At 50.9% G+C, this 16,685-nt stretch overlaps 1 protein-coding gene across 4 annotated transcripts in view; it reads right to left on the bottom strand.

Annotated features, from left to right (window-relative positions):
* The window catches only part of SAMD4A (sterile alpha motif domain containing 4A), a 107,473-nt gene extending 100,264 nt beyond the window's left edge, over nucleotides 1-7,209 (bottom strand). For all 4 annotated transcript variants that reach the window (XM_071557242.1, XM_071557245.1, XM_071557244.1 and 1 more), the window contains exons 1-2: nucleotides 6,949-7,209; nucleotides 6,083-6,706 (exon numbers count right to left, since the gene is read on the bottom strand). In XM_071557242.1, coding sequence (XP_071413343.1) covers nucleotides 6,083-6,706; nucleotides 6,949-7,207 — 883 coding nt within the window. In that variant the 5' untranslated portion in view covers nucleotides 7,208-7,209. The remainder of the gene's footprint in view (nucleotides 1-6,082; nucleotides 6,707-6,948) is intronic.
* Between the last annotated feature and the right edge of the window lie 9,476 nt (nucleotides 7,210-16,685).

Here is a 16,685-nt window from a genome sequence, read left to right as displayed (position 1 = left end):
CTGGTCCAGGCAAAGAATTCCAGCTCAGGTCTGTGATGATGCATGAAATGCATCTCTGCATCTTTCACATGCACTTCCAACAGTGGCATTTTTCCCAAGTGAAGTCAGTAGGGAAATTAACCCTGACAAAGACCCCTTGCTGAGCCACAAATTATCTGACAAAAAGATTAAAAGGACACTGCAAAGTATGGAAAAGCCTCTTTTGGAGAAAGTGGCCCATTTGTGGGCAACCCTCTAGCACTACATGATGCTCCAGGCAGCAAATCATGACGTTCCCATTCCTCAACTTTTTCCTTCCCATTTCAAGCATTACAACCTGAAGATATTCCTCAGGCAAGCTCTGCCACCCCCACCCAAACAACCCGGCCCTTGTTAGCCCTGCCCATGGAGGAGACCTTGCCATTGGTGCTGCTGGTGCTTTGGGAATGAGCCACACAGAGCACTTCCCTCCTCCAGGTGCCAGGAACCCGAGAGGAGTTTTTAAGCAAAGAGGAGAAAATACAGAAGAGTGAAGTGCAAGCCCAGAAGCGTCTCCTCTAGGTCTCAGCATCAGGGTGAGTGGGACAGCAAAGGGGAGCCTTCCTCATATGCCACAGACTACTTCCAGCCAGGACTGACATGAGCCAGTTGGTCTGTGGTGCTTCCCACAGCCACTCTGAACAGCATCCTTAAAATAAAAATATCCTTGAATTGCAAGAGCATCCTGGGTGTGCAGGCTGGCTCTAAGCCCCTGGCTAACACTGCTCTGTACATCTGTACCCCTCCTGCTGCTATTCTCCAAAAAGCCCAGCACAGACAGGTTTTAGCCCTCAAGTTTGCAAACAAAAACCTGGCAGCAGCTCAAGCACCAGCACACAGATTAAAAGAAGTCAGTGTCCAACAGCTCAGCAGATCTGAGGTTTGCCCAGGCTGCCCAGAGAAGGTGTGGCTGCCCCATCCCTGGAAGTGTTCAAGGCCAGGTTGGACGGGACTTGGAGCAACCTGGGATAGCGGAAGGTTCCCCTGTCCATGGCAGGGGTGGAGCTACATGAGCTCTAAGGTCCCTTCCAACACAATCATTCCGGGATTCTATGATCCCTTCATTTAGAAGTCTCAGCTCCTGGTTCCTAGTAAGCAGAGCTGCTCCCAGCCCTCTCCAGGCAGAGACAGTGTGTGGAAGGACCACGCAATGCCCAAGTCCTCCGATGCACTCAGAACTTCCTATCACACTCCCACTGAGCACAGGCTTAGCTCCTCACCCCATCCTGCTGCTGGGACACCTCCTTGGCTCCTCCAGTCTCTGTGAGACACCCAGCAATGCCTTCATACAGCCCAAGGGTGCTTAAACCAGAGCTCAGCACTGCAATGCAACCACAAGCCAAGAAAAATCAAAGGGTAACACCTTCAAACTGGGCACTGGGATGATTTTCCATCAGTGGGGTGTCAATGGGGGCAAACTGCAAAACTTGCTAGGTGGAGGGACAGCAGCTTCCTGATGGGCTGGGAGACTGACTGCATCCAAAGTGGCAACAACAGCCATAGGGCTGGAGCCACAGGGACCTAAGGATATAAGAAGAAAGGTCTGTAGGAACATGTAATACCTTTTACTAGACCAGCTGGTACAGTTGGGGGAAAAAAAAAAACAAAACCACACAAACCCTCCTTTGAGCTGGTGCACCTTCGTGCCCGGCCATTTTTTCCAGCTGCATCACTTGGTCTATTAAAAGACATTACAGCTCCCTGCAACCCTCATCCCTTCCTCTGGCCAGTCCTTCCCAGGATGAGGAATCTGGGTCATTCCCATGCTCCCGTTGTGATACCAGACAGCCTGCTGAAATGAAATAAAGATTTTGGCCCCAACACGTGGAGCAGTTCATGTCCTGTGCACAGGGCAGGGAAAGCTGCTTGTCCTTCGAGGCCAGGAGCTTAAAGCTGCCACTGCTTCCATTGGAGCAGGTGGGTGTTTGGGTACCTGGGGGACCCAACAGGAGCCTTTGGGCATCCCTGTTGACCAGTAGGATGGATTAGATGGGACATGGGACTACTTTGTGGGAAAAAAACCCCAGCCACATCTCTGGCCATGGAAAGGGGATACCTGAGTAAATGAGAGCAAAAGCACATCCTGCACTCCATGCCCAAGCCCTATGGACCACTTTAATGGCTACAGCCTTCCCTATCAGCTCACTGGGTCTGTACTCCACACCAAGCACCTCTCAGTGCCTCAGGAGCAGCACAGGTCCCGTTCCCACAAGGCACAGAATGCTCCTGCCTGACCTTTACTGGCGGCTCCGAGGAGGTCGCCACGTCCTGACGGCTCCGAGCAGCTGGGGCTGAAACTGCCCAGCAAGGCCAGGCTGGAAGGAAGGAAGGAAGTTATAGCAGGCTTTTAAATAGTGCTGTGCAATACCTGAAACTTCTATTTCTGTGCACAGATAATATAATTTCCATATTCTCCTCCATGCCCAGCAGAACAAGCCATTCACACTCAAACTGAATCAGCAACAACCCACATTCTTCAGCAGTTAAACCATTAAATCCTGGTGAGGTCTCCATGTAGGACAGTCACAACCTATACACTTCACCAATGAAGAAATGGATCATTTCCTTCCATGTTTGCTTCCCATTTCTATTTTTCCTTTCTAACCAAGCAATGCCTTTAAATGTACTACAGACTGCAAGTGGTCTCACAGCCACCTGTGCAGCCCCCACACCACATGAGGTCAACACATCATTGTGCTCCCAGACACCAGTGCAGTTTTCTGCAAGATATCTCTCATCTGGGGTGGGCAACATGGTGATGCCCACCCCTTGAGGTAAGCAAAGAACTAGGGAAGCAGGAGGCTCCTCAAGGGTTTCTGAGGGTTGTACACAGCAGAGCCACGCTGGGCTTGCAGTCCTAACAAGGAGAGCTTGGCTGGGATTATTATGAAAAAACCCTCACACTTGGGAAAAACACCAAGATAGCACTCCTTCAAGCTAAACATAGCTGCTTCTCCATGGCAATTAACTAGTTAAAGAGTTCTTTTTCTTCCTTGAGGTTTTCCCATCTCATCTGCCATACTGCAGGCCTCTCATCTGGAGTCTGCCAGGCAAGAAACAAGCTGGACACCTTCACTGGGAGGGGTTTTCCTCCATGCCTGGTCCACACACCTGAAAGCTCCTGAGCCCCAGTTCTACCAGTCAGTGAGGACCTCAAAGCTCTGGTCTCCCTCTGGAACCCCTCAGGAACAACATTGTTGGTGATGATACTTCCAAGGATGGTGTTCATCCATTATGGATCACAGCAGGGCTGCCACCCACTCGTAGTGACGATGAACTAGGAGTAACATTCCATATTTCCCACCTCACCACAGAGTTGGGACAAGTCAACAGGTCTTGCATGTAGAAAACAACTCACTTCTCATGAGGACGTAATTCCAACACTTGATCATGCACATTAGCCCAGCATGTTACAATCAGCCCTTCCCAGACAGTGGATTTCACCTGTGCCCTTCACCTGGAAGGGGAACATCCCACACTTAGAGCAAGCTCCTACAGCCCATTTGGGCTGTCCAAGCTCATCATCCCACAGTCCCCTGCACACTAAACCAGCACCAATGTGTCCCCAACATCCACAGGGACACTGCTGAGGCACCTACAAGCAGGGAGCCATTTCCAAGCCGACAAACACCAGGAAAACACACCAGGAGCCACCTCAGGCCCCAGCCTGGGAGGGAATTGAGCCCAAATTAGTTATGCAAAAACCAGGATTCAAAGAGTAATGAGTAGCACAAGGTTCGATGATGATGCTGCTGCTCAGGATTTGGTGTGATTCCATTGCCAGGCAAGTGACAAGTGCCAGACTGCAAAACAGGCATGGAACAGGAGCATTTTAAGGAATACAGGTGGTTTCATGAAGAAGGCAATGTTAACAGTGGAGACTAAAAGCTGTTTCCTAACAGATTTTGGTTGCAAATCTCAGCTAACCTTCCCTCCACTGCAACAGGAAAAGTGCATGTCCTGCTCCATAGGATGCATGGAGATGTCCATCCCATGGGAAAGCCTATGGAGGGGTGTTGGGTGGGAAGGAGGAACTCAACAGATCCAGGTTTTGGCATCAGAGCTACAACTGCCCTGGAGGAACAGCTCATTTTTTGGAAGGAACGTCAAGGAGAGCTCAGGCAGCTCCACCAACGCAGCAAGGGACAGGCAGCAGGGCTGGATGCCAAGCTCTGAGCGCAGGAGAAATCCTCACACCAAGCAAGGTCACCGGGATTACAGGGGCAAGCAGGGATTGCTCACACGAGCAGAGACGGGAACTGCCCAACTCCTGCACTGCACCCTGGCTTACCCCAGGCAAATGCCACCACACAGGCAGCCCTACATGACCCTGTGTCCAAGAAGACTCCAACCCCGTTTCCATCATAATTTGCTTTTCCTGATGCCAGGATGCCAATCACCCAATTCCCTGCCCAACCAAGGGGACTGGGCTACCACCAAACCCACAGTATGAATGAAAAACTGCAATGCTGATAAAAACATAAAATCAGAAATACACGGCTCAGACTGACTCGCAGAGGGAATTGCAGCAAGGCTGTGTGCTAAGGCCAGCATGGGAGGCTGTGGATTTATCCCAGAGCAGCCGAGTTTGGAGAAGGTGTTCCCTCCCAGCCCCCCCGGGGCCTCCCCACCCAAAGGGCTGGATGAGGTTCATCCCTTCAGCTGTTTACAAAAGCGGCAGTATTGCTCCCAGACGCACTGGGCAGCATTCCTCCCTCTCATTCCTACAAGCTATATAAGGGAACGGCCAATTCCAGCCTGGCTCTCCCTCAGCCAGCCCCGATCCCTCTGCGCCGGGGCAGCTCCGGGCTCGGTTTCCTGCGGGAGAACTGAAATCCGTGCTCGGTGGTGGAACACGGCGCTGCTGTGCTGGACCTTGTCATCAAATGGCAGCGCAGGCAGCTGCCAAATCCTGCCGGCTCGGTGCTCTAATAGGGAACAGCTGGAGCAGGACCCTGCATTCCTCCCGCCCCGTCCACACCGGGGGCTCTGTTCGGGATCCGGCCGCAACATTCCCACCCATCATGGAACGCAGCCGCTTCCAGAACCCCAAACCCCAGTTCCCCCCCGGGTTTTAAACCAAAGGGATGCTTTGCAACACCGGGGGGGTTGCCTTGCTTTTATTGGGTTGGGTTTTTTATTATTATTTTTTTTATTTGGGAATTTTTTTGAGGTTGGAGAAAGCTACGCAAGTAAAAGGCATTTTGCCTTCGCCACTCGCCCTCTGTATTGCAAAAACTCTACTTTAAGCGACTTGCATCCCTGTGTACATCCCCACATCCACATTTAGGAACACACACATCTGTAACACAAATACACCCCTAAATAAATAAGGGAACACGTCGCGACTCACACGGCGCTTGTGCCCTTTCCATCCTGCCCCAACTCCATTGACTTCGGAGGAGTTGAGCAACTTGCAACGGTGAATAAATAAAAGCAAAATACACTTTTGGTAGCCACGCACATTCTCTGCCCTGCACCCTCAGTAACATAAAACAGTCCACTCATATTTTCTTACAGCTCTGCTGAAACACAAGGGGGTATTCAGAGCTGCAGGGGAAAAAAAATGCGTCCAAACAGGATCTGAATGATGAAATAGGAATTGCCACATTAAAAAAAATAATAAAAAAGTAGGATAACCCAGTTACCCAGACCTTTATACAACAGTTCGTCTGAGGTAGCGATGGGCTGCTTTCTGCATGTTGCAGAGAGCGAATCAAGCCACGTTGTCCAAAAGAAGCCTAGAAAATCCAGACTCTACGTGACCTGACTTACTTATTTCACAGGAAACTGCATGGAAGGAGGAAGGGGGGGCGCGGGGGGGAAGAGTTAAAAAAAAAAAACAACCCACCAATCATTCATGCTACCGTAGTTACACCACGCCATGGAGCGGAGTAGTTTGCTGCGAAAAACCAAACTGAAAAAAAAAACCCCAAACTGAAAAAAAAACAATAAAACGCGAGGAGAGCAGCCAACCTCGGGGTGTATTTTTAACATTTTTCCACGAATCCCGGCGGGCATTATTATTATTATTAGGGGAAGGGTCGCGAAGGACGAAACTCACCGGGGTTGTTGGCCTCCCCTTCGAGGATGTGGAGCTCGGTGCAGTCTGCCAGGGAATGCTCGAGGCAGAGCTGGAGGAAGCGAGCCTGGGTCCGGCTGACGCGCTTGAGCAGCGAGAGCAGCGCAACAGTCTGCTCGCACTCGTTCCAGCCCTTGAACCACCCGGCCAACACGCCGACCTGGTCTCGGAACATCATGGTGAGCCGGAGCGGCAGCTCTGCGGGGAGAGAATAAATAACCGGGACAGCCGCCCTGCCCCCGGCGCCGCCACCGTGCTCGGGGCAGCGGGGCTCGAGATAAAAATAATGGTAAAAATGGTAATGGTTAAAAAAAAATAAAAAGGGGGAAAAAATAAAAAGAAGAATCTCCTCTGCGACGCGAAGGGGTGGGATGGGTTTTTCGGACGCAGCTCCCCCGGGCTGGGTTGGGTTTTTTTGCTCGCTCTCTTCTGGCTTGGGTGCAGCGCTGGATTCCTGGAGGGAGGGAGCGAGGGAGGGAGGAGGGAGGCGGTGGCGGTGGGGCCAAAAAAAAAAAAAAAGGAAAAAAAGCCAAAAAAAGGAAAACCCCAGCGTCAGGGCTGCCCCCTGCGAGGGGGGGCCACGTCCTCCCGGCGGGGGCTTCACACCTGGAACAGAGAGAGGAGGGGGCGTCAGGGGGAGGAGGAGGAGGAGGATGGGGAGGAAGGCAGCGGGGCTGCGGGCGAGCCTTCCTCCCACTCCCCACTCGCGCGTTCCCTCACCGCGATCCCCCCACCGCCATTCGGGACTGGAGGGTGAGGGGGGAACACCCAACACTCCCCTCCCTGCAGCGCAACCCCCTCCCCTCCAAAAGTTCCCCCATCACACACCACGTAACAAACACACTCACCTGACTCACGCCGGGGACCGGGGGAGGAGAAGGAGGAGGAGGAGGACGAGAAGGAGGGGGCGGCGCGGCGCTTTGGGGCGGCCGTGCCATGTCCGTGGGATGAAGAGGAGGAGGAGGAGGAGGAGGGGTGAGGAAAAAAAAGAGGGAAGGAGGAGGCGGGAAAAGAGGGAAGGGGAGCACGAGGGGGTGGGGGCGCGCGCGCGCGCTCGGGCGGCGCGAGACTGAGCCCGGCCGCGCGCCGGGCCCGCGCTCCCCTCATGCCGCTCATTTGCATACGGGTGACGTCATGCGGGTGGTGGGCGGGGCCCGGCCGCGCGCCGGGGGCGGGAAAGGGACACGCGTGTTCCCCCCCCCAGCCCGCCCCGTCCCCGTCCCTGCCTCCCACCCTCCGCTTTTCCAGCCACTCCCACTGGAATTTTGGGTGCTCCTCCAGCACGGGGAGTGCTGGAAAACACTCTACAGCATTTCCACCGCCCTCCCCCGCCCGGCTCCGCGTCCTGCGGGTTTCCCGCTGGAGGAAACCTCCCTCTAGCGGGCTGCGGGCGAATGGCAGCGGGGGATGTTTTGGGGGGGAAAACGCCACTTTGGGCGCTGGGGAATGTGGCACCGGGCAAAAATGGCAATTTTGAAAATGATTATGGTTTTTTGTGGCGTTTTTTAATTATACACGACAAATATTCCCAGATTTAAACGTCCAAGCACTACGTGTGCAGAGAAGGACAGGATTTGTGTTTGGGGTTATCCATTTCCCTGGAGAGGAGCAGGATTTGTGTTTGGGGTTATCCATTTCCTGGAGAGGAGCAGGATTTGTGTTTGGGGTTATCCATTTCCCTGGAGAGGAGCAGGATTTGTGTTTGGGGTTATCCATTCCCTGGAGAGGAGCAGGATTTGTGTTTGGAGTTACCCATTCCCTGGAGAAGGGCAGGATTTGTGCTTGGAGTTATCCATTTCCCTGGAGAGGAGCAAGATTTGTGTTTGGAGTTATCGATTCCCTGGAGAGGAGCAGGATTTGTGTTTGGGGTTATCCATTTCCCTGGAGAGGAGCAGGATTTGTGTTTGGGGTTATCCATTCCCTGGAGAAGGGCAGGATTTGTGTTTGGGGTTATCCATTTCCCTGGAGAGGAGCAGGATTTGCGTTTGGGGTTATTGATTCCCTGGAGAGGAGCAGGATTTGTGTTTGGGGTTATCCATTTCCCTGGAGAGGAGCAGGATTTGTGTTTGGAGTTATTGATTCCCTGGAGAGGAGCAGGATTTGTGTTTGGGGTTATCCATTTCCCTGGAGAGGAGCAGGATTTGTGTTTGGGCTTATCCATTCCCTGGAGAGGAGCAGGATTTGTGTTTGGGGTTATCCATTTCCCTGGAGAGGAGCAGGATTTGTGTTTGGAGTTACCCATTCCCTGGAGAAGGGCAGGATTTGTGCTTGGAGTTATTCATTTCCCTGGAGAGGAGCAGGATTTGTGTTTGGGGTTATCCAATCCTTGGAGAGGAGCAAGATTTGTGTTTGGAGTTATCCATTCCTTGGAGAGGAGCAAGATTTGTGTTTGGAGTTATCCATTCCTTGGAGAGTAGCAGGATTTCTGTTTGGGGTTATTCATTTCCCTGGAGAGGAGCAGGATCTGTCTTTGGGGTTACCAACTTCTCTGGAGAAGAGCAGGATTTGTTTTTGAGGTTATCCATTCCCTGGGGAGAAGCAGGATCTCTGGGGTTATCCATTCCCTGGAGAGGAGCAGGATTTGTGTTTGGAGTTATCATTCCCCGTGTATATTTTATTTCCCTTTCTCATTTATTTTCCACTTATTTATGTTTTTAAACTTTTTCCCCCCATTTATGTCCATCTCATTGCAAGGGGTGAGTGATACAGGTATATCCATTAAGGAAAATGGGGAAAGAGAAATCCCCACATACAAGTGTTTGGAAGGACACAGCAAAATGCTGAGTGGAATCAAACACTTCCTAAAGCATAAATAAAGGTGTGAAGTGCTTTTATCTGTGGGCTCTTTATTTGGAATTAAAATGGTGTGTAGGGAATATCTGTCAGTTTGAAGCCACTCCCTCTTGTCCCGTCACTTTTGCTGAAATTGCCTCTTCAGAGGGAGCCCCTTTAGGAATCCATTCCCCAAAAGTGGTTTTGTGCTTGGTGGGAGCTGGAGAAAGGAAAACTGTTTTGTGCACCCTTTGGCTTAAAAAGTAACACACATGTTTGAATCTGTCCCTTTTTGGGGAAAAATATTACTGGGGAGACAAAGGCCACCCAAATCCGGTGGGAACACCCAGTCCCGTGTGCTGGAGCATTAATCCCACAGCAGGATTGTGGGATGAGGAGCACCAAGCAGACACCAGGCATAAATGGTCCATCCCACCAGTGCTCTGAGTTTGCCTTTACCTCTCAGTCTGTCTGGTGACTAATTAAACAAACAGGAGCAGAGTTCCCTGCCAACAAACCCCAGCCATCTGTCTCATCCTAAAGCTCCCTCCTAAGAAAAGCTTCATCAGAGAGCCCCTTTCCCCTCACCCAAGTGCTGACAGTCCTCCAGGTGTGCTGCAGGATGGCCCATGGAGCCACGAGGAGACACCATCCCCATGGGAATGAGGAGTGTGGCTCCCTCCATGGCCGGCGTGGTCGGCACGAGGAGCTCCAGGCAGAGCTCCACGAGCTCCAACGCTGCTAATTTAAGGCTTGCCAAGCTGACTTTGCCAAAAACGCCTCCCAGGTTTTGCATTTCGTACATCTAAAGTGGTAACAGCAGTGATCAGAAGGATATTTAGGGATGAAACATCACACACATCCCTCTGTGAGGCTGGGCAGGTCCCCCCACACCAGCAAGGCGTGGATGAACAAGAGTAAAAGACTAAAGTCAGAGTCTGTGCTGTGCTCCAGGAGACACCAAGAACCTGCCTGCTAATTAACCCCAAAATAATCACCCTTCACTCAGGACCCCATGGCCCCCATTCCCCAGAGTGTCCCTGGTAAGCAGATGTGGAGGAGTGAGACCCTGACGTAACAGCACACGCCGTGATGTTTGGAGGTTTCTATGGTAATTAAAAAAATAGATCTGTGACCCGTGGAAGAAATTCCTTGCTGCATTCCTTGCTTTACAGGGTGTGTGCCCATGCAGATCAGTGTGATGGAGGATCAGATCCTTTCCTGCCTGCACTGGGGGGACTCTCCAACACCCCCATGGCCAACTCTCTTCCCTATGGATGGAGAATCCAACGTGCAGACACCCCATGCACAAACACAAGGCATTGCCAGTGGAAAAGCAGGATAATCCTATTCTATATGGCAATTCCTGGGGGGCCTTGGGATCTCTGCAGATCCAGCTGGAGCATTTCTGTGAGGCTGAAAGTTTTGGGGTAAAAAGTGGAGGCTGTTTGTTGAACAGGGCAGAGCTGGTGTTGTGCCAGGTTGGGTCATAGAACCACAGAATATCCTGAGCTGGAAAGGACCCACAAGGATCATCCAATCCAACTCCTGCCCTGCACAGACACCCCACCAACATTCCCACCCTGTCCATGAAAACGTCTGAACTCTCCTGGAGCTCTGGCAGCCTTGGGGCCATGCCCACTGCCCTGGGGAGCCTGATCAGTGCTCACCACCCTCTGGGGGAAGGACCTTTTCCTGATATCCAACCTAAACCACCCCTGACACAGCTCCAGCCATTCCCTGGTCCTGTCACTGGTCACAGAGAGCAGGGATCGGTGCTGCCCCTCCTCTTCCCACTGTGGGGAAGCTGCACCCTCCATGAGGTCTCCCCTCAGCCTCCTCTTCTCCAGCACTGGAACAGCAACATTCAGGCATCCTCTGCATCTCTGTTTACCATTTCAGAGGGAAAACAAGAGGCCTGTGGTAATATTAGCCAAGCAGGTGGTCTCAGCAAATTAGTGAATCTTGACGATTCCCGAGTTCAAAGGAAGCAGTTGCTCATCTCCGTCAAAGCTATCTGATAACATATTTAGCTGGAGAAAGGATGAGTATATCCACCAGCACACAGTGGCCCAGATTTCCTAGCTCATTAAACCCAAATATTAGTGAAAATACCATGGTAAGCAGGCTGAGATAATTAAACACAACATCTCTTCCGTTTGTTTGTTCCTAAACACAGTGTGGGAATTGGCTACTGGGATGATAATGATTTCCTTACTTTGGGTGTTAAAGTGGTGCTGTGCAATTCCCACAAAAAGCCTTGACCAAAGGAAATACAAAAAAAAAGTATAAGAAAATTAAAAATAACAAGTAAATAATATAAACATATGTGGGCCTGTATTTCCAAACTGGGTGAGGCAGATGTTAAAAATCAGAGTCCCAGAATGGTTTGGATTGGAAGGGACCTTAAAGACCACCCAGTTCCCCTCCCCTGCCATGGGCAGGGACACATTCTACTGTCCCAGGTTGCTCCAAGCCCTGTCCAACCTGGCCTTGGACACTCCGGGGATGGGGCAGCCACAGCTTCTCTGGGCAACCTGTGCCAGGGCCTGCCCACCCTCACAATCAAGAATTTTTTCCTATTTTCTAATCTAATTTCCCCTCCTTTAGTTTAAAACCATTCCCCCTTGCCCTATCACTATCTGCACATGTAAAAAATTGCTCTCCCCAAATGCAAAATGTGGATTTACACTCACACTCCTGTACCTGGTCTGGGGTTCAGGGATAACCTTGGGTTCGAATTCACCATGAGAGGAGCAGCAATTCTCCAGGGTCTGTCCTGCTCAGGGCTGGGGGAGGAGGGCACAGGTGTCCTGCACTAAAGAAAAGACAACCCCAGACCTAGAATTCCCAATCTAACTCTACTACACTGCGTTTTTCTGCCATCCTTTTTGGCAGGGTATGCAAAGCTCATCTTCCAGCCTTAATGCTCCATGTGGATCAGCTCTCAGTCAGGATGTACAACCACTTCTTATGTCCTGTTAGTGCAAAATTAGGTGTTGCAGCCCAAATCCTTGTGAAAACAGCATGGGCTGATCCCCTGATGCCAGAAGAAGTGATCACTGGGCAGTGGGGGATGAGGGCAGGGAGGAAAAGCACCTTTAAACCCTCTGGCTTGAGCTGCGATAGCGGATCTGAAGGGGAAGGAGAAGAAGTGGCAGCATTTGGGTGGCAACATCTGGTGAAAGAAGCACTGGGAAATGTTGGTTAGCATGGGAAGCACTACTCATCTATTTGTTTAGCCATTGTCAGGGGGTTGCTGTGAGAAGGGCCCGTGTCATCTCCAAAACCACCATGGGAGCGCGGGGGAATCTGCCCATCCTGCAGTGTCAGCTCTGCCCTGCACGCCTGATGAGTTGGCTCACAGGGACCCCAGGGACTCAGAGCCAACAAAATAAATCATTCTATTAGTGGTTCTCAAAAAAAATCACCCCTGGCAAGTGTCTCACAGGCTGCTCTCACCGTGGTGATGCCGACAGAATCGGTGATGGAGAGGAGCTGGGGAAGAAGGGGATGGGAAAAGGGACGTGAAGGATTTATTTGACCCGGCAGCCAGGAATTTGTCACTGGGCTGTTCCACCTTCAGACAAGCCCTGAATATAAATATTGCAAAACCTGATAGACAGCAAGGGAGTGTTTGCAGAATTTGACTTTGCAGGGCTGAGATTTGTGTGTGCTGAGGGCTAAGCCTGATCCAAGCCCTGCTGGGCCTCTAGGGCAGCTCTGCTGGTGTGTGGGGCACACCAGGGATGTCCCATCCCACCCTCTCCAGGCATCAGCACAGGCATGGAGCGCAGCTTCACTCCCACCTGGGATGGGTGTGTATCCCTGAGGAGCTCTGGGTCCCTTTCCATGCACACTGACAGCCCATAAATGCTCCCTGGATGGCTGAATCCCATGTGTTTACCTACAACACTCTGATTTTCCCAACCACTTCCAGCCAGCACTGAGAGCAGCTTGCTGTAGGACTTGGAGCTGACTGAGGCTGTGTTGCAAGCAGATGGCCCTGATGAAACAAGACACTGATCCCCAAGGAGGCACCATCCAAGAGAGCTGCTTGACTCCCTGGCTCCAGCAGCTCCAAGACAGGCTTGGGGATGTGCATTAGCACACACCATGAAGAAAATTGCTTCCCTAACTACCCCTCTCAAGCAATTCCCTCTGGAGGTTGGTTCCAGCTCAAGACATGTGCCAGCAGCACTGACACTATGGCAGTTTTCCTGCTTAGGTATTAATAATGGAGCAGCTGACAAAGTGATGGTAATCTAAGAATTTCCTTAAAGGAGAGTGCAAGAGTTGCCAGGATGGGTGAGGGTTTACATGTGGGATGCTGGGGTGGAGGAAAACCTCCACACTTCCACCTGATGAACTGGAAGGGGATCCAAGCATGGAAGGCAAACACAGGTGGAAACAGCTCTCACTGTTCCTCGTGGTCCTGGCTCCAAATAGGAAAACCTGGAAGCTCTGCCAAAGTTCTCCAAAACCACCACTCCTGCATTCATGGGTATCAACAGGTTTCTCTGCAACAGGTGGGAAAAGAACGTAAGAAAAGGAGGAGATCCTCATGGAAATAAAGAGACAGAAAAGAGGAATAAACTCACTTTATTAGGTCATACTTGTGCAAGTAGGATCACTCAGCTGGACCAAGGTCTGCCCCCAAATCCTGCCATAAAGGATTACGTTGCTCCAAATAAGAGACACACAAAAGACCAAAAATCATTCCCACTCTTGTATTTCAAGGAGCTACTTTGGAGCAACAAGGCTCTTGATCCATTTCAGTGGAAATGCCTTTGGGTTTGCTTCGCCCTTGTAAGGATTGATCCCATCCCTGCAGCACAGAACTCCACATAGTTACAACATGAGGTCATGGATCGTGTTCCAGTGTGGAGAGCTATCCTTAAAACTGGGGGCTGGCTCCAGGGAAAAGCTTTACAAACTACCACTGTGATGTCCCCAACTTCACCAGCATCCAGCCACCCCTCTGTGCCCAGCAGCTCTTTCAGGAGCCTTCAGACCACATGGGGATGTGCTGGAGGATATGGTTTTTATGGGAATCTTTGGAGCATAAAACCTATGGAGAGAGGCTGAGGGAGCTGGGGGTGTTTAGGCTGGAGAAGAGGAGGCTCAGAGGTGACCTCAGCACTGTCTAGAACTCCCTGAAGGGAAGTTCTGGTCAGGTGGGGGTTGGTCTCTTCTCCCAGGCACTCAGAAATAGGACAAGGGGGCACGATGGGCTCAAGCTCTGCCAGGGGAAATTGAAGTTGCAGATCAGAAAAAAATTCTTTCCAGAGAGATTAATCAGGCATTGGAATGGGCTGCCCAGAGAGGGGGTGGATTCCCCATCCCTGGAGGTTTTTAAGGTGAGATTGGCCATGGCACTGAGTGCCATGATCTGGTAAAGGGACTGGAGTTGGACCAAGGGTTGGACTTGTTGATCTTGGAGGTCTTTTCCAACCCAATTCATTCTATGATTCTATGAATGAACACTAATATGTGGCAACCACAAACATGCAAGGACACTTTTTGAAATGTGGCCTACTGGAGTTCTACCTATACAAGTTTGCTGTGGTGTCCAGAGGGGGACAGTGGAGCCCAGTCACTGGAAGAAGAAAGAGGAATTGCAGAGAAATCTGCCCATTGTCCACCTGCCTGTCAAATCCAGCAATAAAGTCCATCAAATTACTGCTGAGGGTACAACTCTGCAATGCCTCAGCTTCTAAGTCTGTGAGGTGCTGTGGAATAATTGTCTCATGGGCTGCTGCAAGTACATCCAGCAGCTGGGAACACCAAGGCAGAGGTTGGTAAAACAAAGAATACAGAGGATCCCATCAAAACATGTCATAGGGTTGAGTCCTTTATATTATCAAATACCTTTTTTCAGGACAGGAGGAAAGGAAATGGTTTGTTAATCATAAAATCCCAGAATGGTTTGGAGTGGAAGGGACCTTAAAGGGCATCTCATTCCAATCCCCTGCCATGGGTAGGAACACCTTCCACCAGCCCAGGTTGCTCCAAGCCCTGCTTGGCCTGGCCTTGAACACTTCCAGGGATGGGGCAGCCACAGCTGCCCTGGGCAACCTGTGCCAGGGCCTGCCCACCCTCACAGCCAGGAATTCCTTCCCAATATCCCAGCAAACTCTGTTCTCTTTCAGTCTGAAGTCATTCCGCCTTATCCTGTCCCTCCATCCCTTGTTCCCAGTCCCTCTCCAGCTCTCCTGGAGCCCCTGTAGGCTCTGGAAGGGGCTCTCAGGTCTCCCTGGAGCCTTCTCTTCTCCAGGAGAACCCCCCCAGCTCTCCCAGCCTGGCTCCAGAGCAGAGGGGCTCCAGCCCTTGAGCATCTCCATGGCCTCCTCTGACTCCACATCCTGCCTATGTTGGGAGACCCAGAGCTGGACACACAATTCCAGCACCAATTAACAGAGCATTAAATGCTGCAGAATTAGACGGGAGACTTTTCATTAAGAAGTTGATACTGAGAGGGAAAACTGGAACTGTCAAGACTGACTTACACATTTTCATGTCTCTGGGAAGACAGGTAAAGATTGAAAGATGGAAAAAACGTAGCCATTCTTGAACGTGAATCCACCAGCTCTTGGCAAACTCCTCACTTTTGGTCCTGCAGCAAAATGTAAAAGTCAGTTCTTGTGTTGTTCAAGCAGAGCAGGTTCTGGGTGATGCTGCAGCTGCTCCAGCCAGGGTTTGGTACCAACTGGCTTTGAAAGGAGAGGCAGCAGCTGGGCTGCCAGTCTTATCTCTGTGTATGGCAGTGGCTGGTGAGTGAAAATCACTCCTTTTCAAGCTGTCCTGTGCCAGAAATTACTGCCCTGGTCTTACTTTCATCAATGAATGTGCTGCCATAAAGGGCTCTGCTAACCCTGGCACGTGGAGCACCCACAGGAGACAGCCCCGTGCCCGACTCCCTCGGGGCTCTCCCCTTCCCATCATCATCCTCAGCCTCAGTGCCAGCAATGCCCCACCGTGGCTCTCTGCAAGCTCCTGCATTTTGAGCTCCCAGTCCATGCTCTTTTCCTACAGGGAAAACCCTTAAAATTGAAGAACTGGAGTAAAAAATTCAGCAGTTTCAAGCACGGTGTGTGTGCTGGTTGTGAAAGCAAAGACACAACATCTCTATCTCACAGTCCTGTGGCAAAGGCTGATGAGAACCCTTGGTGAACCTTTGGGGTCCCACAGCCTCCAAACTCAACAGCAGAATTAAAAGGAAAAATGAAGAAGATACCTGTAAAATAATTCACAGGCTAGCAATCCTCCCTCCAGCCTGTTTGTTAAAATATTGCTCAGGAGGAGCTGACAGACATGGGAATAAATAGCACGAGGAGAGAGAGAAGTGATGCATTAGACTTCTCACCAGTCCCCTGACTGCAGCTACTATGGAGAAATCTGCCAGGAAACATTAGATGTGAAATGGATATGCAATGGGAGAGGAAAAATTATTAGGAACTGCCAAAACCCCTCAGTGGATAAAGACAAAAAGCTGGAGCAGGCATTGAAAACTCAGAAAAGCTTTCTAGGTACAAATCTGCTGATAAAAGGGCACTGCAGACTGAGGATGTAAAACACAGGTAGCAACTAATTGTCCAGATAATTAAAGCAGGACTCTCCTAGTTCAGCTGCAGCAGCATCCACACAGAGGTGCCTTTATATGGGTGTTGCACATTCCCACAAATTTATGGAACCAAACCAGTGGAAGCCCCTTTTTACAGATATAACCATGGCTGTACTATTCAGCCTTGTATCTCTCTACCCACATTGCACGTGGACATGAGGGAGTAAAAGCAACCCAGAAACATGTAGA

The sequence above is a fragment of the Pithys albifrons genome, chromosome 6, assembly GCF_047495875.1.
Source record: "Pithys albifrons albifrons isolate INPA30051 chromosome 6, PitAlb_v1, whole genome shotgun sequence".
Lineage (NCBI taxonomy): Eukaryota > Metazoa > Chordata > Aves > Passeriformes > Thamnophilidae > Pithys > Pithys albifrons.
Note: the sequence above shows the minus strand (reverse complement) of the source record. Positions and strands in the feature narration are given on the sequence as shown.